This window comes from Geotrypetes seraphini, chromosome 3 (assembly GCF_902459505.1).
Source record: "Geotrypetes seraphini chromosome 3, aGeoSer1.1, whole genome shotgun sequence".
Lineage (NCBI taxonomy): Eukaryota > Metazoa > Chordata > Amphibia > Gymnophiona > Dermophiidae > Geotrypetes > Geotrypetes seraphini.
The window spans coordinates 316,051,573-316,074,995 of NC_047086.1; the positions used below are offsets into that span (position 1 = coordinate 316,051,573).

Sequence of the window (23,423 nt, forward strand, 5' to 3'; positions counted from 1 at the left end):
TTCATGCTTTTATTGTCAGTTGTAGCTCAAGGCAAATCATATTCATGTATAGTATTTTCCAGTACCTGGACAGAGGTTTACAGTTTAAGGGGCCTTTTACTAATGTGTGTAAAGCTATCAACATGCAAATTTGGGTGGTTAACCACTACCACGGAAGCATGTTAACAGCTATCACAGTGGCAAGAGGATTTGTACCTGCTCCATGGACTAACGAGGACTGCAAAGAATTACAAAGGGACCTGAATAAACGAGGGGAGTGGGCGACGAGATGGAAGATGAAGTTCAATGTAGAGAAATGTAAAGTATTGCATGTGGGAAGCAGAAACCCAAGGTACAGCTATACGATAGGAGGGATGTTATTGACTGAGAGTACCCAAGAAAGGGACTTGTGGGTAATAGTGGACAAGACAATGAAGCCGTCATCACAGTGCGCGGTGGCCGCTAAGAGAGCAAATAGAATGCTAGGTATAATCAAGAAGGGTATTACAACCAGAACGAAAGAAGTTTCCTGCCATTGTATCGGGTGATGGTGCGCCCGCATCTGGAGTACTGCGTCCAATATTGGTTGCCGTACCTTAAGAAGGATATGGCGATACTCAAGAGGGTTCAGAGGAGAGCGACACGTTTGATAAAAGGTATGGAAAACCTTTCATACACAGAGACTGGAGAAACTGGGGCTCTTTTCCCTGGAGAAGAGGAGAATTAGAGGGGATATGATAGAGACTTACAAGATCATGAAGGGCACTGAGAAAGTGGAGAGGGACAGATTCTTCAAACTTTCGAAAACTACAAGAACAAGAGGGCATTCGGAAAAGCTGAAGGGGACAGATTCAAAACCAATGCTAGGAAGTTTTTCTTCACCCAGCAGGTGGTGGACACCTGGAATGAGCTTCCAGAGGGCGTGATAGGACAGAGTACAGTATTAGGGTTCAAGAAGGGATTGGACAATTTTCTGAAGGAAAAGGGGATAGAGGGGTACAGATAGAGAACTACTAACACAGGTCCTGGACCTGTTGGGCCGCCGCGCAAGCGGACTGCTGGGCACGATGGACCTCTGGTCTGACCCAGCAGAGGCACTTCTTATGTTCTTAATTTGTGCATTTGTATTAGGGGGGCAGAAACTAGTCAAGTCATGGATGGAGAATGGATGTAGTTTTCATAATGCAATGAGCGTCAGATTCTGTAATGGGCATCTAAAAAACCGGCATGTCAATCACACGGGCGCCCATCACAGAATCGTACATGACGGCACCTAACTTAAAACTTAGACACCTGCAATATAGCCAAGGGTTTTAAAGGCCCACATTATAGGCACCTAAATCCTTTACAGAATTGTGTCTAGCGGTGTCTAAGTCTTTTTCCACCTCTAAAATGCGCCAAATTTTGTGTTAGGTACCGCTAGATGCCATGCGAAAGATGCCTGTCTTTCGTAGAATGGCTCCTAAAAAGAGAGACGCCTAGCCCTCAATTAGTTGTTTGGGGTTTTTTTCAATTATGAGCCTGTTAAAGCTCATAATTGAAGCCAATTTACTAATTAGGGGGTTCTTTCATTAAGGCGCACTAACCGATTTAGCGCGCACTAAATGTTAAGGCGCCCATAGAATATAATGGATGCCTTAGCATTTATTTTTTATTTAATTTAATTTAATTCTTATATACCGCTAATAACCGTGAGGTTTCTAAGCGGTTTACAAAAATGATGCATTAAAAGATAAAATAAATAAAAATAAATAAGATAGGTACTTGGAAATTCCCTAACTGTCCCAAAGGCTCACAATCTAACTAAAGTATCTGAAGAAACAATTTATGAAAAGTAAAGATAAAAATATAAAGACAGAGGTAGAGATAGAGATAGAAATGAATATTCCAACAAGATGGCGGCCAGTTAGGTCATCTTCTGTGCTGTCTCCCTTGTCCTGCTTTTGTTTTTGTTTTATTTTGCCTTTGTAGATTTTTCTTTTAAATTTATTTTTTGTTGGTTTTTTGTTCTGTCTCTGCTGTTTTCATTTGGGACTTCCAGTCTCGTTGGTGTTTGCTTCTTTTGAGCTCACCTACCGATTTCCAGTTTGACAGTTGCTCCGATCTGGCAGCTGAGGGAGCCGTTGCCTGATGCCTGAATGGTTCTATGGTGGCGGTTAAGAGTTGAAGAATTGGGTGCTGTTTCTTTTCATGGTGGATGGGAGAGTTCTGGCTTTCGGCTCCTTCTTTCATGTCCAGCCACTAGCGGAGAGGAGTGTGGGAACACTGCTTCGCCCCCTCCCAAACCAGAATAGGACCAGCTCCGTTGAATTCAAGCTGCAACAACGGCGTGCTGAGGGCAGATGAAGGCGGGAGCCAGCCCACGCCGCCACGGAGGGACTACATCGGACCGGCATGCAGGTCAGTCGAGCCAGCTCGACCTCCTCCCTGTTACCAGCAGGGAGAGGAGATTAAATCTTTTTCTCCCTGTTAGGTCGTGGGAGAGGCGGAGCGGTGATCGCACTTCTCTCCTGAGCGGGCTGGCGAAGAGATGTCAGCCCGCTGCTTGAAAGCAATCTTTTTTTTTTCCCTACTGGGTCGTGGGAGAGGCGGAGCGGTGCTGACACTCTTCAATATCAATATGAAGATCTACATGCGGTGGAACTGTGACCAGGTGCCCTGCCGGAGAGGGGCTCTCGATACTACTGCTTGGTCTCAGTGAGCCGTTAGCACAGCTTCTTTTAAACTGTTCTCCCCTGCTGGATCGGGGGGGGGGGGTGTGTAAATTTAGTGTGCGCTAAATCACTTGGGGTGCCTTAATAAAGGGACACCTAGGTTAGGTGCCTATTTATAGAATTTCCCCATGAGTGCACAGTAATTAACAAGTGCTAACTTCCATTTATGCAGATAGCATGGCTTCACTTAGTGCCTCCTCAATACGAGACACTAACCCCTGGATTCTATATATGATGCCCAAATTTGTGTGCTGATCCAAGATTCGTGTGATCTAATTAGCTAGCGAGCCATTAATGAGCAATAATTAGATGCTAACAAGCATGATGTTAATTGGTACCAATTAGGATTTGTACGCGCATCTGGATGCACACTATTCTATAATGCTGGGTGCCCAAGTCCTATAGCGTGCATGGGAGTTGGGGACATGGCCATGAGAGAGGCATGGGCAGGTCAGAGGTGTTCCAAACACTGGGCACAGTGTTATAGAATATGGAGGATCCATGCCCAACTTGTCCACCAGGATTAACACCAGGTTTCTTCTAGCTTAAGTCCAGTATACAGAGTTGGGCATAAGAATCGTCTCTAAGCGCCTTTATGAAATATTGCTTAGCGCAAATCTTTTCTTGCACCAAATTCTGAGCGTCATTTGTAGAATTTTCCTCCCTAAATGCAGCCATGCGGGGCTGATATTGTTGCTGATGTTGGTTCTTGGGGGCTGGGATATTCTTTCGGCTGTGTGCATGCAAAGTGCTATGTGTGAGTGACTGATGAGAATGGTGTGCTAGAGGTGCAGATTTGCATTTTTGGACTATGAGTTTTTGTGTAAGCTATATCATCCCTTTAATAATAATAATAATTTTATTCTTATATACCGCCAAAGCCATAGTAGTTCGAGGCGGACAATCAGAGAACTCACAATGTATAAGTTGTCGAGTACATGTATGCAGAATAAAGAGAATCATAGAAGAGAGGTAATCAATGTAAGGTTGTCGGGTACATGCAAGCAGAATAAAGTGGTAAGGCTTTAAGAGTGCTTAGGTTACAAATCAGTTGAACAAGTTTGTTTTTATTAGTTTTATAAAGTATAGATAGGATGAGGAGAGCTAAATGGTGTTACCCAGTCAATTGTTCAATTGACCTGCTTGGAAAGTAAGAATTCTATCCAGGTATCTTTTATAACGGCAGGCCTTTATTGTTGGATGGGGTTCATAGACATAATCGCGGAAGTCAAAGGTGCACGCCAACAACTGAGCGCAAGACGGAGGCGTGCGCTGAAGAAAATTACTGTTTTTAGGGGCTCCGATGGGTGTTTTGTTGGTGAGCCCCCCACTTTACTTAATACAGATCGCGGCAATGTTGTGGGGGATTTGGGGGGTTATAACCCCCCACATTTTACTGGAAACTTAACTTTTTCCCGAAAAACAGGGAAAAAATGAATTTTTACTAAAATGTGGGGGGTTACAACCCCCCACAACGCGGCGCAATCTGTATTAAGTAAAGTGGGGGGGGTTCCCCCCACGCCCCCCCCATTGGAGCCCCTAAAAACAGTAATTTTCTTTGGCGCGTGCCTCCGCGCTGCGCTCAATTGTCTGCGCGCGCCTTTGACCTGACACCGTTGGATGGATAAACATATGAACTCTACGTGAAGGCCTAATAGAACAGTCCAAATTAAAATGAGAAACCAAGTACAAAGGGGCCGAACCAAGCATAGGTTTGAAACAAAAACAAGCAAATTTGAACAAAACTCTGGCTTGCAGAGGTAGCCAATGATTGATAGCCTGAATGTGAAAGGCTTAAATTTTAATTAAGCATCAACTATTATTTAAAGAAATAAGAAATGCATCTTAAAGGCACAGTTGAGGGCTTAGTTAGAGACACAATCTTTTTGTTTCCTTCTAATATGAAGGATCAAAAGAAAAAATTGCTATAATGCTATCTATAGCATAATGGGAGTCTGCAGCCCAAGCAAGCGACAACCTTCAAGTTACCACAAAGCTGCCGCTAATGCTGGCCATTGTTTAGGCACTCAAAACTTGTTTTATGCTGTCATGGGTGTCCTTCATAGTATGTGCACGGCCAACTGGAAGAGATGGCAAAACATTGCCATTATGCAGCAAAGCAGCTTTAAGACTCATCTTGATGAATCAATGGGATAGTCTCTACTCATCTGGATCATGAATGATGTTGAGGGCTGTCATTACACCATTACAGTGGCATAGTAAGGATAGGAAGCACCCAGGGTGGCGGCGCCTCCCCTCCTCTCCATGCCCCCCACTTCTTTTTGCCCCATTCCATACTTGCACTCTCCCCCCGCCCCCTCCCCCCAGTCTTCTTAATTTTTGCCAGCGCGAGTGGCTTCTGCAAGCATGCTTCTTGTGCCAGTGTTGACGCTGCCATCAAACACCGGAGAGGAGGTATGGGGGAGTCGGGAGCTGAAGAGAGGTCATGTGGCGGGGTTCCGCTATAAGAGGGGGGGGGATGAAGGAAAGAAGAACATGTGGCACATGCTGATGATTTGAAATTACAGCAGCCAGAAAAGGAGGTAGGTGGGGGTGCAGAGCCACTGCCAATTTTTGGGGAGGCCATGGCCCCTATGCCCCCTCTCCCAGCCTGTTCCTACAACTATGTTTCTACATACATTTTCCTTACTGTAGAACATCTTTACTAATTCACCAAACCTTCAAACATCCTGTCAGATCCTCATAATTCAGTTTGCTGTCGCTCCTCCCTACAACTTCAATGAGATTTTACTACTACACTTTCCTCTCCGGATTCGCGGTTTCCGTATCTACAGATTCGATTATTCGTGGTCTTAAAACAATTTTGGGGCTATTTTAAGCCCTGTAAGCCCCCTCTTAAGTCTTACCTGGTGGTCTAGTGGGTTTTTGGGGGCAGGAGTGATCTTCTCACGCTCCTGCCCCATGCAAATCGCTCACAGGAAATGGCTCGAGAGACTAAGGGAGCTCAAGGCAGCCATTTCCTGTGAGCGATCTGCACTGGGCAGGAGTGTGGTAAGATCGCTCCTACTTGAAAACCTGCTAGACCACCAAGTAAGGCTTAAGGAGGGGGGGGGGAGTTTCCAGGGCTTAAAATAGCTGGGGGAAACGGTGGTTAGGGGCAGAACTAGCCCAAATATTATTCACATTTTTTTAATATTCGCGAGCCAGCTCTGCCCCTAACCACCGCAAATACAAAGGGGGACGTGTACTACTACTATTAATTATTTCTATAGCGCTCCCAGACGTACAAAGTCACAAAGAAGAAAACAGTCACTTCTCAAAAGAGCTTACAATCTAAACAGCCAAGACAGACAAACAGGATGTCATGGAACAGTTAAGGGGAAATTTTAAGGTTCTCATGCTTCTCATTTACAAACCAGCCCTCTTGCTTTGGAATAAACTCTCTCCTCATGTAAAGAGTGGTTAATTTAGTCAAATTCAAGACTTTTCTTTCTTTTCTCATTTTGACATTTTACGTTCTGCCAGACCTATCCTCTCTTCTCTTTATTGTTATTGGAAACTGACAATTAGATTTTATCTATGGCCCTTAATGTTTCTTATCTGCCTTTGCTTCTAATTTTGTCTTCTGTTTTTATGTGGCTCTTTGATACTGCAGGTCAAAAGGTGGTAAATCAAATCCATAAACCTTAAACCTTAACATTTAATAAGAACTACCTTTTCTTTTGAGAAAATTTGGAATGATGTCTCTGATTTTGGAAAAGGCAATTTGCATACGCTTTTCAGGGCTTTCGAAATGATACACAGTAGTTTTAATTTTTTTTTTTTTTTTTACATCTTTCCACTATTAATGGAACATTGCAAGGTAATGCAGTATTGATTAAGACATTTCAGCAACAAATGAAGGATGCTAATTCTGCAATTGAAGAACATAATACCCAAAATAAAAATTTTCAGACTATTAATTGAGCATTAATTAAAGATAATGTGGATTTGAGGCATAGGAAACATAACTTAGAAAACTCTGTTAGGTTCTATGAACTATGGGTTATTAATTTTCCTAAAGAGTCTTTTTGTTATACCTCGGGGCATGTTTAAAATATGCCTGACAGAAATTTTACAAGTTTCTCCTGAAAATTTTCTACCTATTTCTCAAATCTATTATCTGCCAACTAAAAATAAATAATCTGGGAAAGAAAAGGACAGGCCTAGCTTGGAAATGAATGTTTCAGAGATTTTGGAGGCCCCTGAGGGCCAATCGCAAACTTTTGCCACTTTGATTGCTACTTTTGCTCTCTCTTCTGATACAGATTTCGCTACAGAAACTTAGAAGCACAGGAAAATCTTTATGTTGCTTAAACCTGGTGTGCTTCAATTATGGGCACTCTTTTTCCTTAACTATCTGTGCAAATGCGTTAAATGAAAGCAGGTGAAATATGTTGTTTATGTTTTTGTTTTAACAGTCTCAGTTATCGTCATTTATCACTAATAGGAAAATGCTCTCATCAATTAAAAACCTTGCTGATAATGTAGATAATGTAGTATATATCTGGAGAGCTTAGGTACTGTTTTGCTTTACTGTTATGTGTAATAGAAGTTTTCTATTCCTTCTTTTTGAATCCCCCTCTTGTATACCACCCCCCACAATGTCATTGACTTTATTCTAGGATTGTTCTTGCCTTAATTTGATTTCTGTTATCACTATTTTTTCAAGATTTCTATATAAGTGGCATTTGCTTGTTTGCTATTTGGATAATTTGCAAAATAAAGAAATAGCTTTCAATGCAATACAGAGAGACAGATGTGCTATATTCTTTTAGACATGGAATGACAAAATCCTTTCGTATGTCTGGCCCCCAACTGAAAAATGCTCCACTTTCTGCTTTATTTATTTTTCAGTTTCCCAGATTTGTTTGCAAAGTTATGCAATTAATTACATTGCCATAAGAGATGCAAGCGCTTACCCTGCCAGATGGAAGACTACAAGATTCTAATGCGGTTTCCACTCGTTTCCTGTCAGCTGAAAATAAGCGATATATGCTGTGAAAGGAAAATCAAACAATGTGATGTGGGGACATAAAATATATTTTTAAAACCACACACGTATCCCCCCCCCCCCATTTTACTAAACTGCAATAGCAGTTTTTGGCGCAGGGAGCCGCGCTGCTCCCGACGCTCAGAGGAACTCTATGAGCATTGGGAGCAGCGCTGGGCATTCAGCGTGACTTCTTGCCCTAATAACCGCTATTGCAGTTTAGTAAAATGGGGTGGGGGAGATAATTTTCACAATTTTGAATGGCCAGAAGGAAAGCTAGAAGAGTATTAACGTCACTCACACATCAACTAATGCCCCAACAAGAATATTATGCACTTAAAGCAAACATATAATCAGCATTATGCTAAATCCTGTACCACTTTGTCCTTATGTTTTGTTAATAGTCCTGTGTTTATTACCACATAGCTACAAAGTCGAAAGAGACAAAGAAGTGTATAGAAAGAAAGAAGGAGAGTCAGAGAAAATAAAATCATATACTCTTTAAAGGAGTGGCAAGTCAAATGCGTGCAAGGCAAATGCGCGCTGACAATTGCACGCAGACATTTCAGCACAACGATAATTGCGCGCATGACAACTCAGCGCAATTGCACTTGCGTGCACGACAACTCAGCGCAAGACAATTGCGCGAAATGACAATTGAGGGCAGCGACAATTGCGCTCATGACAACTTAGCGCAGGACAATTGCACGCAGCGTCTTTATTCAATAAAACTGCCACACGCAGATCAAATTATTCAAGAAAAATTTTGTGAAGTCATGGAACAAAGATACCCTGCAGGGAAAAGAAACACACAAATAAATGATTACGGGTGGTAAACTTAGAATAAGGTAAATAACAGAACTTACCGAATGTTACATACCTCAGCTTCTCTTTCCTCTTTGCCTGGTTGTATTAGCGGAAAGAACAGGTGAAAACCCCACAGCAAAAGAGAAAGACCAGAGGGGAGAGGGGAGGGATGAAGCAGGTTAGCTTGGATCAGAGGAATAGATACTGGGGGTATGGGAAGAAGGCACTAGGGCCAACAGACCACAATACTGCAAACACAATATAGATCTGCGCACATTTGCCTTGCGTGCTATTGTCTTGCGCTATAAAGTCCTGCATGCATTTACCTTACGCTATAAAGTCCTGCGCGCTATTGTCTTGCGCTATAAAGACTTGCGCGCACCTGCCTTGCACACAAATGACTATGAACCCTTTTAAGCTACTGTGTCAGGGCTGCCATATAAATGCAGGGTACCCGGGAGCAATTTTCTGTGACCTGTACTAGCACTTGACAGTTTTATATGCACTTGGGAATCCAAGCAGATAACCTGGATTGTATTTTTGCAAAGATGTTCCACTTTACTTACAGTTAAGATTAATAAATACTGCATATGTGGCATGCAAATAATTAAAAGGTAACACAGGTTTAGCCCCAAGGGCCAGATATTACAAACAGCGCCATAATCGACAGCCGCTTACAAAAGTGGCGTTGATCGCATGTCCATCACGCAATGGCACCATTTGGAGAATCGCGACTATGTGAAAGGTAGGTGCCTGAAATGTAGGCCAGGGTTTTCAAGGCCTACATTTTCGGCATCTACCTTAGATGAGAATCTCATCTAGAGAGATGCCTAAGAGTGCCTAAGGTCAGTCCCAGCGTTAACCATGCCTCTGGAATGTATATCATTCACTCAAGGTGATTTGCTATTGTTCAGATTATCAAATTACCCCATTACATCTTCCAGTGTTACAGAGATTTGTTTCAGTTTCTTTGACTCATCAGAGAAACTTTGCCTAAGAAAAATCAGAAAATATGCAGACGTTTGAACCTAGAAATTGTTCATACATATGCCTGAAATGATTATGTAAAATCCGATTCCTCTCTGGCTCCAGTGGAAAAGTTATCAGTGGAGTGGATTTAGCAGTAATCACTTCTAAAGAACGTTCAAGATAATCTGTCATATCCAAACCTTCCACTGCTCCTTCCCCAACTGGGGTATAGCTCTCAATTCCAGGTACATAAGATAGATACTGGGCACATATCATAGAGGGAAGGTTCTCACTGGAGAATTACAATATTCACAAATATAACCTCTCATAAATAATGCAAATTTCATAACTTAAGACGTTAAAAGTCCAAACCCTCATGGGATCAATTATTTCACAAGGAGGAAAAGGTCTCAGATCCCCGTCTGATGCCAGAACAAATCTTGCATACAGACTTGAAAGGGAAACAACCTCATTGGCTAAAAAAACAAACAAAACAAAACTCCTTCCATCCAACTATTCATAAATTTATTAAACTATACCTGCATTACTTGTGATCTCAATGCATACTTCTCATTTCCCTGCAATATTCCCCTGCAAATATTCCTTAAACATCTCCGTCGATGCAATAAGAGGAGACCTCAGGAAGCTAATGAGTCTAAAACTATTCCTCTTTGTAAGTTTACATTTTGTAACTTCTCTATCCTTAATTGCATTCAACTCCAATCTTTTAAGTTTCATAACAGCTCCAAGCTGCTCTTTCTGTTGGCTTAATCCACCACCCAGAGATTCTACTTTAGCTTGTATGTCCCCAGATGGCTCCAAAAAATACCTTCACCAAATACCAAAGACAGAAATCCAAAGTTTTGATGGCTTCCCAAATGGTGTATATTGACTAGTATTGGTTTCTATAAACCTCCAAGAGCGATGACGAGCTGATTCAGATTGACATTGCTAGTAACATTTGCAGCAGCAGAGCTCTGCTTCCCAATGTTCACACCACTACTTATAGGTTGGAGGGAGGGGAGATTTCCACACTGACTCCCTGCTCGATGGGACCAGCATCAGCTGCTCTTTTCTCATTGATAACCATGCAGAACTCCACAAGTTTCTCCACAGTCTTGGAGGAACCAATCTTTCCTCTGGGCTCAAAATTGCCCACTCTGCATTAAGGGCTGATACACTATGACCAGATCCTCCATAGGCATTGCAACAGGTCCTAATGTAATGATACCATCTTCCTTGAGGATAGTCTGAGGCAGACCTAAAACAGAAGTCTACACCAACAGGTAGGTGCATATCCATCCTTTACTCTTCTATCTCATTATATCAGCACAAACGGACAGAAAAGTGGGCTAACCAGATGCCAATACAGGAGTTGAGTCACAGCACCTCTGACTTAATGCCATCTCTCAGCATACTTTAAGAGTCAATCAATGTACAATAACTATTTCCCTTATGCATTGCTGAACCCAGGTAAAACACACCTGAGACGAGACAGTGATGAGAAAACCTTTGAAGAAAAATCGGTTGCTGTTTAAAACATTTCACAACTATAAAACTGGGGATAATTTTGTAAAGCATTTTCCACATTTGAAGGGCAGAAAATGTCTGTTACATACAGTACATACGCAGGTGGTTTTGCATAGCGAGAGGTATGACCAGTAGAAAAAAGGAGGTATTGATGCCCCTGTTAAAACTGGTGAGACCTCATTTAGAATATTGTGTACAATTCTGGAAACCACACCTTCAAAAAAGATATATACAGGATGGTGTCGGTCCAGAAGAAGACTACTAAAATGGTTGGTGGTCTTTTTCATATAGCATATCGAGACAGACTTAAAGATCTCAATACATATACTTTGGAGGAAAGGTGGGAGAGAGGAGATATGTTAGAGATGTTTAAATACCTTTCATTTGAAAGAACGTTCTGGAATGAAGGGACATAGGCTGGAGTTAAGAGGTGATAGGCTCTGGAGTAATCTAATACAGTTTTACAGAAATGGTATAAATGTGTGGAATAGTTTCCTGGTAGAGGTGATAGAGACAAAGACTGTGTCTGAGTTCAAGAAAGCATGGAACAGGCATGTGAGATTACTTTGGGAGAGGAAGAGATAGTGGATGCTGGCTGGGTCATTTGGCCTTTATCTGCCTTCATGTTCCAAAAAACAAGTGAGAGTGCAAAACTGGAAGTTACATCAGAAGCAAGGACTCCAGTGGCAGAGGGGAAGCCCGAACAAGTCTCTGGTGCAGATTGGGGCAGCAAGGCTCTCTCCTTCCCACAAGCAAGGCTCTCTCTTCTCCTCCCTGGCCAGGCAAAAGCAGCGGTAGCAAAGGGGCCAATGAATTGGTAAGTCCGATTTTCTTTAATAGTAAACCAATTTGAATCGATTCACCAAAAGTGAATCAGAGAATCGATTCGAATCGTGAATCGGGCAGCACTAGTGCAGAGAAGAGCACACATACTTTTATGCCCAGACAAGGGATAGAGTTGTAGAGCAGATGTAAATTGTGTGAGAGGTTTTGGGCATTGTTGGAGATTATTGTAGGAGGATATTTTATAACCTATCCACCTTAATCTCCCTCTTGGATTTTGTATTTGCTATATGACTACAGATTAGTCCTCTCAGGTCTTTCGAAGGCTAAATGTAAAGTTTTTCTTCCAGACCCCATAGATTTGAAATAATCTACCTTTCCCACTCATACAGAATTCTCTTGCAAGGCCTTTCAGGTCCATTTTAAGATGCATTATTTTCACGTCACTCTTGGTGCAAGTGAGACTGAGCCCTGTGCCCTTCATATATTTGTCTTTCCCTATTCCGATTGGTCTTTTCTCTCCTAAACGTATTTTTGCTACTGGGGCACTATAGTATATCTGCAATAAACCATAAATTAAGTACCCTTTTGAGAGATTTTATTGATGCTTAATAGAAAATTTCTCTCACGGAAACATCTCTGGTATCCCATAACCTGCTATCCTTTCATTCTTCTTTACAGTTTGACTTGCTCGTCTTAACACAAAGAACAGTTTTAACTCTCCCTATACAATAAAACCACTATAGCATTTCCAACAATGAAGTGATTTAGCTATTTAATTAATTAGGTGATATACTGACCCTTAATTGCACACCAGGAGATTTCCAAACTTTCTGTCATAATTGCTTTCTCCCACAGAGAGCAAGCCATTCTGAAGTATGACCCTCTTTTAAAATCATTGAGAGAGTTGTTAACTAAGTGCCCCCCTTGAGGTTGATAGTCTCTATCTGTGAAGTAGTTACAGAATAAATCTAAGAATATTATGGCACTGACTTTCTGCACTGTATTTGTGTCATTAGTTCACTGTCCTCAATGCTAAAGAATGAAAGTCTAGATTAGTGTTTTTCAATGGAAGGTCCAGGAGCCAATGGTGGTCTCTGGGGTAGTTTCAAGTTTTATTAAAAATTTCTTATATGGCTCAATCATACTTCTGAGTGGTGTACAATTAAAAATTTGTTAGCAAAGAAAAACGTTATTAGAGTTTAAAACTTTACAAAAATAAACTAAAGGGTAAGTTAGCAAAATGAAGAAGACACAAACTTAAAATGGAAGTGAACAAGGGGGAAAGAGGCAAGAACTACAATAACCAAAGGAAAGTGAACATAAAAGGAAAAAATGATAAGGAAGGGGTCTGAGTACCTGGGGACAAATTTGTCCCCGCGGGAATTCAAGTTTCCATATGCATTTTGTCCCTGTCCCATTCCTGCAAGCTCTGCCTTAACCGCACAAGCCTCAAACACTGGGACAAAACCGGTGGCTCTGTGGCCATCCATGTGTAAGTTCACTTTTTTAACCAGTGCCCACCCTCTTTATGGGTACTCCTGCTTCCCTTAATCACTTATCAGTGTGGTATACCATGGGAAGAGAGAGGTGCCCTATACCATCTTTTTCTGCCCTTCTTCAATTAAGAGGAAAATTCATATGAACAAAGAATGAACAAAACTTACTTCTTTACAGGAATACGTCCTTCAGGACCAGCTTGCAGCTTAAGCTTGGTGTAACTATTAAGGGAAAAAAAAACCATAAAATTATAAATATACATAGACAGACATAGTTTGAGCAAATATTTATACATTTAGAGGCAAATTTTATGAGGCACCTAAAGTTAGTGCCTTACTGAATTAGTAAATTGGCTTCAATAAGCTCATAATTGAAAAAAAAATGAATTGGGTGATGGGTGCCTATCTTTTTAGGTGCGATTCTACAAAAGGTAGGTGCCTATTGTATGGTACCTAACACGAAAGAAGGCATGTTTAGGGGCAGTGAAGGAATTAGGCGCTGCTAGGTGCGATTCTCTAAATGACTTAGGCACCTATAATGTAGGCCTTTAAAACCATGGCCTATATAACAGACACCTAAGGGCTCCTTTCATCAAGCCGCGCTAGCGGGGTTAGTGCGAGCGACTTTTAATCATGCGATAACCCCCGCGCTGGCCCAAAAACTACCGCCTGCTCAAGGCGGGCGTTAGCGGCTAATGCGGCCGGCGGTTTAGCGCGTGCTATTCGTGCGTTAAACCGCTAGTGCGGCTTGATAAAAGGAGCCCTAAGTTAGGCACCGGTAGATGTGATTCTGTAAAAGGCACCTAATCGTGACTGACACGTGAGTGGTGCCTATCGTTTAGATGCCATTTACAGAATTTCCCCCCTGATTCTATAAATGGCGCCTAAATCAACAGCACCTATTTATTTATTTGGATTTATTAACCGCCTTTGTGAAGAGATTCACCCAAGGTGGTTTACAGCGGGTATAATTCAACATAAAAATTACGATTTTGTTAACAGCATAACAGTAGTAAAAAGATCAAATATAAACATAAATACAATGAATGAGCTAAAGTCAAAATCAGTAAATTGAAACTTATTAATAAGACTACCATGAAACAGTTCAAAAATAAAGATATTACAGCGCTGAAATTCAAATAAGAGATAAAACATACTAAACGAGAGGAGACATAATACTTATGAAGCATCTAATAAGCACAAATCAGAACATTCAAATAACAGATATAATGCTAATGTGTTTCTATAATACAGCTTATCCTATAGCCAAGGGGTCAAATGCAGATGTTAGATGGGACAAGATGGTTGGTACAGTGTGTTGGAATGAACAGATGGGAGGCTAAACTCAAGGCAAGTTGCTTATACAGTTAAACAAGTTATAAGAAACTGATTTAGTTAGTGTGTGGGGCAAGCTAGTCAATGACCCTATGGATTAAAGGTTTGGGTAAAGATCCAAATTTTCATCTGTTTTCTGAAGTTAAGATAGTCTGGAGTTAGACATAGCCCTTCTGGGAGTAAATTCCAGACCGTAGGGGGCTACTCTTGAGAAGGCTCGCTGGTGAGTATCACATCGTACAATTTCTTTCGATGAAGGTACAGATAGAGATGCTGAACGTGACCATTTATTTTTTTCATCAAAATGGGACATCTATTAATATTCAGTCCCACCCCTAATCCCGCCCTAGCCCCACCCCAATCCCGCCCTATCCCCTCCCCCAAACCCACCATAGCCCCCACCCCCAATTTCTTCCATTCATTTTTTATGTAAACACAATATTTTATTGTTGCATAATGGTAACCATAAAATTTAAAAAAACACAAAGCACCCTATACGCAGAGAAAATGTTAATTATCATTTATATTTGGGGGGTTTTCAATGATGTCAAAAATAGACAAATAGACAAATGTAGTGCAAAATATAGACAGCAGATATAAATTCTCAAAACTAACACATTTTTATCATTAAATTGAAAATAAAATATTTTTCCTAACTTTGCTGTCTGGTGATTTCATGAGTCTCTGGTTGCGTTTCCTTCTGACTGTGCATCCTATCTTTCATTTCTTTCTGCACTCAGGCCCAACAATTGTCCCTTTCTATTCCCTCCCTCCTGCCTTCCTATGTCCTTAGTGTCCCCAGCGCCTCCTTCCTATGTCCTTAGTGCCCCCAGTGCCTCCTTCCTATGTCCTTAGTGCCCCCAGATCCATTGTCAGTTCTCCTTTGTACCATTGTTACAGGTCTCCCTCTCTCCCTCCTCTGTTATGAGCTTGCCTCTCTCTGCTCTTCCTCAGGGGCTCTTCCCCTCTGTCTGCACCTCCCAAAGTCCTGCTTCTGCCTCCTGTCTTTCCCCTTTGATCCAGGCCCTTATCTCTCTAGTCTTTCTTCTACTTACAACCCCCCTTCTCTTCTGTTTTCTCTCCTTCCTTCATCCCTCCTTCCTATGTCCCCTCACTGCCTTCTAGCCTTTGTCCCACCCCCTCCCAAAAAGCCTGCCGGCATACCTCCCCCAAAGCCAGCCTCCCCCAAAGCCAGTCTGCCTGTCTCCCCCAAAGTCAGCCAGTCTGCCTGCCTACCTCCCCCAGAGCCAGCCAGCCAGCCTGCCTGCCTGCCTACCTCCCCCAAATCCTGCATGCCTACCTCCCCCAGAGCCTGCCTGCCTGCCTCCCCCAAAGCCTGCCTGCTTACCATCCCCAAAGCCTGCCTGCTTACCTCCCCCAAAGCCTGCCTACCTACCTCCCTCCCCCAGAACCAGCCAGCCAGCCTGCCTGCCTGCCTTCCCACCTAAAGTGTGCCTACCTACCTCCCTCCCCCAGAGCCAACCAGCCAGCCTGCCTGCCTGCCTACCTCCTTCCCCCCTCCCCTCCCCCCCAGAAAACAAAAGCCTCCCTCAAGGCCCAATTTAAACTTCCTCCCCAGTTCACTGCCGCTGCTCATCTGCTACCACTACTCGTACCCGGAAGCCTTCTTCCCAACGTCAATTCTGACGTCAGAGAGGACGTTCTGGGCCAGCCAGGCAGTGATTGGCTGGCCCAGAATGTCCTCTCCGACATCAGAATTGACGTCGGGAAGAAGGCTTCCGGGTGCGAGTAGTAGCAGCGGCGGTGGACCAAGGGAGAAGTTTAAATCGGGCTTGGAGGGAGGCTTTTTTTTTGTGTGTGGCAGGGGAGGGACAGGAAGCGATCGCCTGTCCCATTGTCCCAGCGCACAGCTTCGGGACGCTGTCCCTGAAAACGGGACATTTTGGCGTCCCAAAGCTGTGTGTGGGGACAACGGGACAGGGGATCCGAAAACGGGACTGTCCCATTCAAAACGAGACGTATGGTCACCTTAGAGATGCTCCTTGAGAGAACCTCAGCGGTCTCAACGGTGTATAAAGGGTTAGCTTGTTCTTTAAGTATTCTGGCCCATTTTGTCTGAGGATCTTGAAAATCAAACAAAGAGATTTAAATTTTGCCCTGTAAGGTACTGGTAGCCAGTGTAGTTTGTGCAGGAAGGTGCCTAGCCAATTTCCACGCAGAACTTAATTTTTTTAAAAAATTGGCTTAAATGACGTGATAATTGAAAAAGCCATTACAAGTCAATTGAAGTCAATTAAAAATATGATTATATTCTCTCAGGCCCGGATTCTGTAACTGGCGCCATTGTCGGCTGCTGCCTTAAAAGTGGCCACCGATTGAGTATCAATCATGTGATGACACCAAGTACAGAATCGTGCCCCTGGCAAAGGTAGGCATGTAGAACTTTTGCAAAGAGGGTGCTCTCTTTCAGAATAAGTGCATACTCATTCCTGATACTGCATGCATATGTGCAGTATTCTTACATATGTGCATGTTCTCTTTGCAAATAGTGTACCCTTTCCACAAGCAGAGCACATATTTTTGAAAGTGTGCACGCTATCGGCGATCTATACAAAAAACCCATGATTTTGTAATTTATTCTGGTGTTTTCATTTGAAAATGCATGTAACCTTCTCCATGTCATTTCAAACCAATGCACATCCGCATAGAAAACATAACCAACACCTGCATTACAGGTACGGGGATTTACACCAGCCCAAGAGCCATTTGACCTTTATTTACCATCATGTTTCTATCTTGTTCTAAGATATAAAGGGAAACTCAAGTTGCCCAGACCTAGATGTCTCAACTCAAGTTTCAAGTTTATTGAGATTTTGATTTAAACGCAATATCAAATATTTTCAATGCGTATAACAAAAATAAATTTGGGGAAATAAATAAAACCATTTGAACAATAAACATACAAACATATCCATAGATGATTAAAAATACATAAGGAATACAAGGATAAACTACATTTGTTTAAAATAAAAAAAACAAAAGCAAAAACATTTAGGGAAGAACAACATTAGGAAACATTGATTTTTTTTGTAAAACTTGGTCTAAAGTACATATTTAAAAAAAAACTTAATCTAAGAGTTAGTAGGAGGATCATAAAAAGTAGGAGGATCATAAAAAGAGAAAAAATTATCTAATCTAAGATTCATATACATCTTTATAAAGGTAGCTTTTTAAATAACTCCACTTTGTACAGCCTTTCTATAATGTCGTTCGAAGTCTTTTGTTTTTCCAAATATTTCCCCAACCACTTCTACATCTAAAACCTTCTTGTTTACACTTGGGGGTTCTTTTATTAAGGCGCGCTAAATACTAAGGCATCCATTATATTCTTTGGCTGCCTTAGTATTTAGCGTGCCGTAATAAATCAGCCCCTTGGTGTTTTATCCACATATTGAAAGTGTTGATTTGGCACTGCAACACCCCCCCTACACACACCCTTTTCCAGACACAGGCAATACTTCAGAAAATGGAATGGTCCTTATCAGGGCTTTTGACCATCCCCACACTTCTAGAAACCTCTCTGAGCTACAAAGGTGCTGTTTCTGGTCAAGCCATTTCCAGATGGATTACAACATCAGTTTTAGCATCTTGATTTTTTTTAATTTTTTTTATTGTACTTAGTAATTAGCATTTGGCTTATATTTCTACAGGTTGAAGATCCTGGAAGGCATTTTATCTTTCTGTGGCCTTTGAACTGTTTTCCCAAATTAATGCCCCTTATAATGAATACTCCCAGCAGTAGCATTTTTCTCTGTCCAGTTGTCTTTATTAGTGCCTTGTTTTATTTGTTTTCATCTGTACAATCTACTCTTAGTTCTACATTGGTCTTGTCTTTTCCCCTCCCGCCGTCCTTTCTTTCAGAGCACTGGAATAATCTATCACTACTTTAATAGTTTCTAGTGAATTGGATTCCAAGATCCTGTATTTCATGTGGGAAGGAACAGGTAAGACGTTAACAAAGGAGTAATGCAAGGGAGGACTAATAGACATGAGAGTAAGAGATGATAAAGATTACCTTGGACATTTCTTTCTGTAACTGATTCACTATTCTGATAAGCAATACCCTTTCTATCAGTCACAGCCATTACCTTCAAAGCTGCTTGGTATCAGTACAATGTTATGCCTTACTTTCTGGCTAATAAAATAAATTTTATAAGAAGCTACATAATTTTCACCAGTCAAGGGCGGAGTGGTGGGTGCAATCCTCCCCGAGTGCAAGGAGGAGTGTTGGAGCAGTTGTGGTCTGCTAGCCCCCGGCCCTCTGACATCAACTTCCTGTTACATGGCATGGACCAGCAGGGCTGACAGCTGCACACAAGTGAATTGTAGCACCACTCCGTACAACTCTCCCATTGCCTAGAACAGTGGTTCCCAACCCTATCCTGGAGGACCACCAGGCCAGTCGGGTTTTCAGGATAACCCTAAAGAATATTCATGAGAGAAAGCTGCATATAATGGAGGTGCCAGGCATGCAAATCTGCTCCATGCATATTCATTAGGGCTATCCTGACAACCAGACTGGCCTGGTGGTCCTCCAGGACAGAGTTGGGAACCACTGGCCTAGAACACAGGTGTCAAAGTCGGTCCTCGAGGGCCAGAATCCAGTCGGGTTTTCAGGATTTCCCCAATGAATCTGCATGAGATCTATTTGCATGCACTGCTTTCAATGCATATTCATTGGGGAAATCCAGAAAACCCGACTGGATTCCGGCCCTCGAGGAGGGACTTTGACACCCCTGGCCTAGAAGAAGAGGGTGCTTTGACCAGAGAAAAAGGTGCTCTGTTTCCCTGCCAGGTATGCCATTGATTATCACCCATAGCAAATCTACAGGAGTATCAACTTGGGCTCACCAAAAATTTAAGAACAGAAAAGAACATTCTGTACCCTATTTTGCTGTTGTTCAGTATTTAGGAGATGCAGTTGGATCACATCTAGTACTAAGTAAAGGACGGACGGATTTAGAGTAATCACTTTATTTCAGCTGTTGCCAGTATGCAAAAACATTGAATGAAATTACTTTATGTGATAAAGATAAATCAAAGTTTTTATTTTTACTTAGTAGTACAAATTGCAATGCTGAGTGATTTTGTTGATGATAAAACCTCAATTTGCTTTTCAGTTTTGTTTTGTTATTTTTTATAATTCATGCATCATTGTTGCTTGGTGTTTTGTCCCTACAAGGTTACCTTACTCTATTCAAACAGCCATGTACTCAAAGACTTCATTATTTCTTTTTTGCTGTATGTCCAGCTCTTCTATACTGCACTGCATTGTATTGTACTCAAAGACTTCATTATTTTTTCGCTGTATGTCCTGCTCTTCTTTATTGTAAACCGCCTCAAACTACCTTGGCTTTGGCGGTATATAAACAATAAATTATTATTATTATTTTGTGGCCTTGACTATTGCAGCTTTGGGTATGTGGGGTTGCCATCTATGCATATTCAATCCTTGCAAGTGGTTCAAAATTCTGCAATTCATCTGTTATATGGTCTATCTAAGTATGATCACATGTCCTCTTACTTGAAGAAATTGCACTGGTTATCTGAAATAGATTGGATTAAATTTAGGCTGTTATTTTTGTTCTGTCAAAGTATGTATCACAGCTCATCTTTCTACCAATTAGAGGCTTTACAATGGTACCGGCCCTGGAGGACCCTCTAATCAGGGGATGTGTGCATGCTGGAGGTGCCTTCATTTAAGGAGATTTGACTGGAATGAACAAAAAGGGCCTATTCCATTGTAGTACCCATAGAATGGGGGGAAATACCAGTGGCACTGGGATGACAACAGGATGTTTATGTTTATAAATGCCTGTTACGTTAGCATTTATTGTTGCAGACAGGTTCAGGACTTCAAATATCTTGAATAGACAAGATTTCAGTGTATGGGGGATAAAACCAGCTCCCCTTATTCTGTGATGTGTGTGGGAACAATGGAGAGTTGGAAGAATTTCATTTATGTCTGTTATGTGTTTGTTTTATGTTATTTTGTATTCCATCTTGGATAAAGGCAACTTGAGATTGGTTGGAGCCATGAAATTATGTAGACACGAAATCTAAAATGTTTTCAGTACCTGGAGTGACCTTATAGAATGCTTTGCTTGGACAATTAAGGTTATGTACAGACTGCCCTAAATTCAAGAAATTAAAAAACTCAGTTGTTCATTGACACTTATATGTAGAGATAGCAGTAAGTTCTATTTGTTTCAATTTTTGGAAACATTATTACGCAGGATGTTCATTATCACCTGCTTGTAGGCTGCAGAACATAGGGCTCCTTTTACGAAGGTGCACCAGATTAGTGCGTGCTAGCCAAAAATCTACCGCCTGTTCACACTCTACCACCGGCTAGCACTCGTGGCAATTTAGCGTGCACTATTCCGCGCATTAAGACCCTAGCACACCTTCGTAAAAGGAGCCCATAATGTATGTTGTATGTGGACAAGATGTTAAATGTAGATATGGTGGTTGGATGTCATTTTAATTTTATGAATGTTTGCTACTTGGAAACTGCTTAGAGCTTAGGTGGTATAAAAAATTTTTTAATAAATAAAATTATAAATGGAAATAAATCTAAATCTAAATCATGACTATGGAGGCTCAGTTCTTCTCTAAGGAGAACCACAAACCTTTCTACCTATCTTGACAAGACATGCCAGAGGTAGGTAAGGTAGTTACAATATCATTCTTTGGCTTGAAGTGCAAGGGTCCCATCTTTCATTGTCCGCAGTAATCAAAGGTGTTTTTTGCACTTCCAATACGTAAATTATTCTGGCACCATTGCTTCCTTCTACAACACGATTTGGAAGGCAAAGCTAATTTAGGGGTGCTTTTACTAAGCTGTGGCAAAAAGTGGCCTTAACACTACTTTATGTTTTTTTTTTCCCCCATATCTTAATGCCATTTTTACTGCAGCTATAAAAAATGGCCTTTTTGTATTTTTTTTGTATTAATAGTCATGTGGATTAAAAACAGGCTGGCAGATAGGAAACAGAGAGTGGGGGTAACTGGACAATACTCGGACTGGAAAAGCGTCACAAGTGGAGTGCCGCAGGGTTCGGTGCTTAGACCCATGCTCTTCAACATATATATAAACGACCTGGAAATTGGTACGACGAGTGAGGTGATTAAATTAGCAGACAATATGAAGTTTTTCAGAGTAGTGAAGACGCAGGAGGATTGCGAAGACTTGCAACATGACAAACACGCTCAAGAAATGGGCTGCGACATGGCAAATGAGGTTTAACATGGATAAGTGTAAGGTGATGCATGTCGGTAACAAAAATCTTATACACGAATACAGGATGTCCGGTGCAGTACTTGGAGACCCCCCAGGAAAAAGACTTGGGAGTACCGGCCGTCAATGAAGCTGTCCGAGCAATGCATGGCGGTGGCGAAAAGGGCAAACAGAATGCTAGGAATGATTAAGAAGGGGATCACAAACAGATCGGAGAAGGTTATCATGATGCTGTACTGGGCTATGTTACGCCCTCACCTGGAATACTGCATCCAGCACTGGTCGCCGAACATGAAGAAGGACACAGTACTACTCGAAAGGGTCCAGAGAAACATAGAAGATGACGGCAGATAAGGGCCATAGCCCATCAGGTCTGCCCACTCTAATGACCCACCCCCAAGTCTACTATCCTAGGGATCCCACTCCTGGTGACAGGTTCCCTTGGCTTAACCCTCTAAGGGATCCCACATGGGCATCCCATTTGCTCTTAAATTCTTGCACACTGTTTGCCTCGATCACCTGCACCGGGAGCTCGTTCCAAGGATCAACCACTCTCTCGGTGAAGAAATATTTCCTGGTGTCGCCATGAAATTTCCCGCCCCTGAGTTTGAGTGGATGCCCTCTTGTGGCTGAGGGTCCTTTAAGAAAGAGAATCTCTTCTTCCATCTCAATACGGCCGGTATATACTTAAACATCTCGATCATGTCTCCTCTCTCCCTACGTTCCTCGAGTGAGTACAGCCGCAAATTTTTCAGCCTTTCCTCGTACGATAGATCCTTGAGCCCCGAGACCATCCTGGTGGCCATCCGTTGCACCGACTCTACTCTCAGCACATCTTTTCGGTAGTGTGGCCTCAAGAATTGCACAAGTATTCCAAATGAGGTCTCACCATGGTTCTGTATAATGGCATTATGACTTCCTTCCGGCTGACAAAACTCCTGCGGATGCAACCTAACAACTGTCTTGCCTTAAATGAAGCCTTCTCCACATGATCAGCAGTTTTAATGTCTGTGCTGATAATCACTCCCAAGTCTTGTTCTGTTGAAGTTCTAGCTAAGGTCTCACCATTCAAGGTGTAAGTTCTGCACGGATTTCTGCTGCTGAGGTGCATGATCTTACATTTCTTAGCATTGAAGACCAGCTGCCAGGTCGAGGACCAAAGCTCCAACAAATGTAGGTCCTGTGTCATAATCGGGTGAATTGCCGTCTCTCACTATTTTGCATAGTTTGGCGTCGTTAGCGAATAACGTTATCTTACCTTGAAGCCCCTGGTAAGATAACGTTATTCGCTGACGATGCCAAACTATGGTTAAGGGGCTGGAGGAGCTGCTGTACAGTGAGAGATTAGAGAAACTGGGCCTCTTCTCCCTTGAAAAGAGGAGACACGATTGAAACATTCAAAATAATGAAGGGAATAGACTTGGTAGATAAAGACAAGTTGTTCACCCTTTCCAAGGTAGAGAGAACCAGAGGGCACTCTCTAAAGTTAAAAGGGGATAGATTTCGTATAAACGTAAGGAAGTTCTTCTTCACCCAGAGAGTGGTAGAAAACT

At 42.0% G+C, this 23,423-nt stretch overlaps 1 protein-coding gene across 11 annotated transcripts in view; it reads right to left on the reverse strand.

The window, feature by feature from the left end:
- The window catches only part of PLCB1 (phospholipase C beta 1), a 1,208,816-nt gene that overhangs the window by 530,319 nt on the left and 655,074 nt on the right, over nt 1-23,423 (reverse strand). For all 11 annotated transcript variants that reach the window (XM_033937380.1, XM_033937379.1, XM_033937383.1 and 8 more), the window contains 2 exons: nt 13,443-13,496; nt 7,616-7,691 (listed from right to left, as the gene is read on the reverse strand). In XM_033937380.1, coding sequence (XP_033793271.1) covers nt 7,616-7,691; nt 13,443-13,496 — 130 coding nt within the window. The remainder of the gene's footprint in view (nt 1-7,615; nt 7,692-13,442; nt 13,497-23,423) is intronic.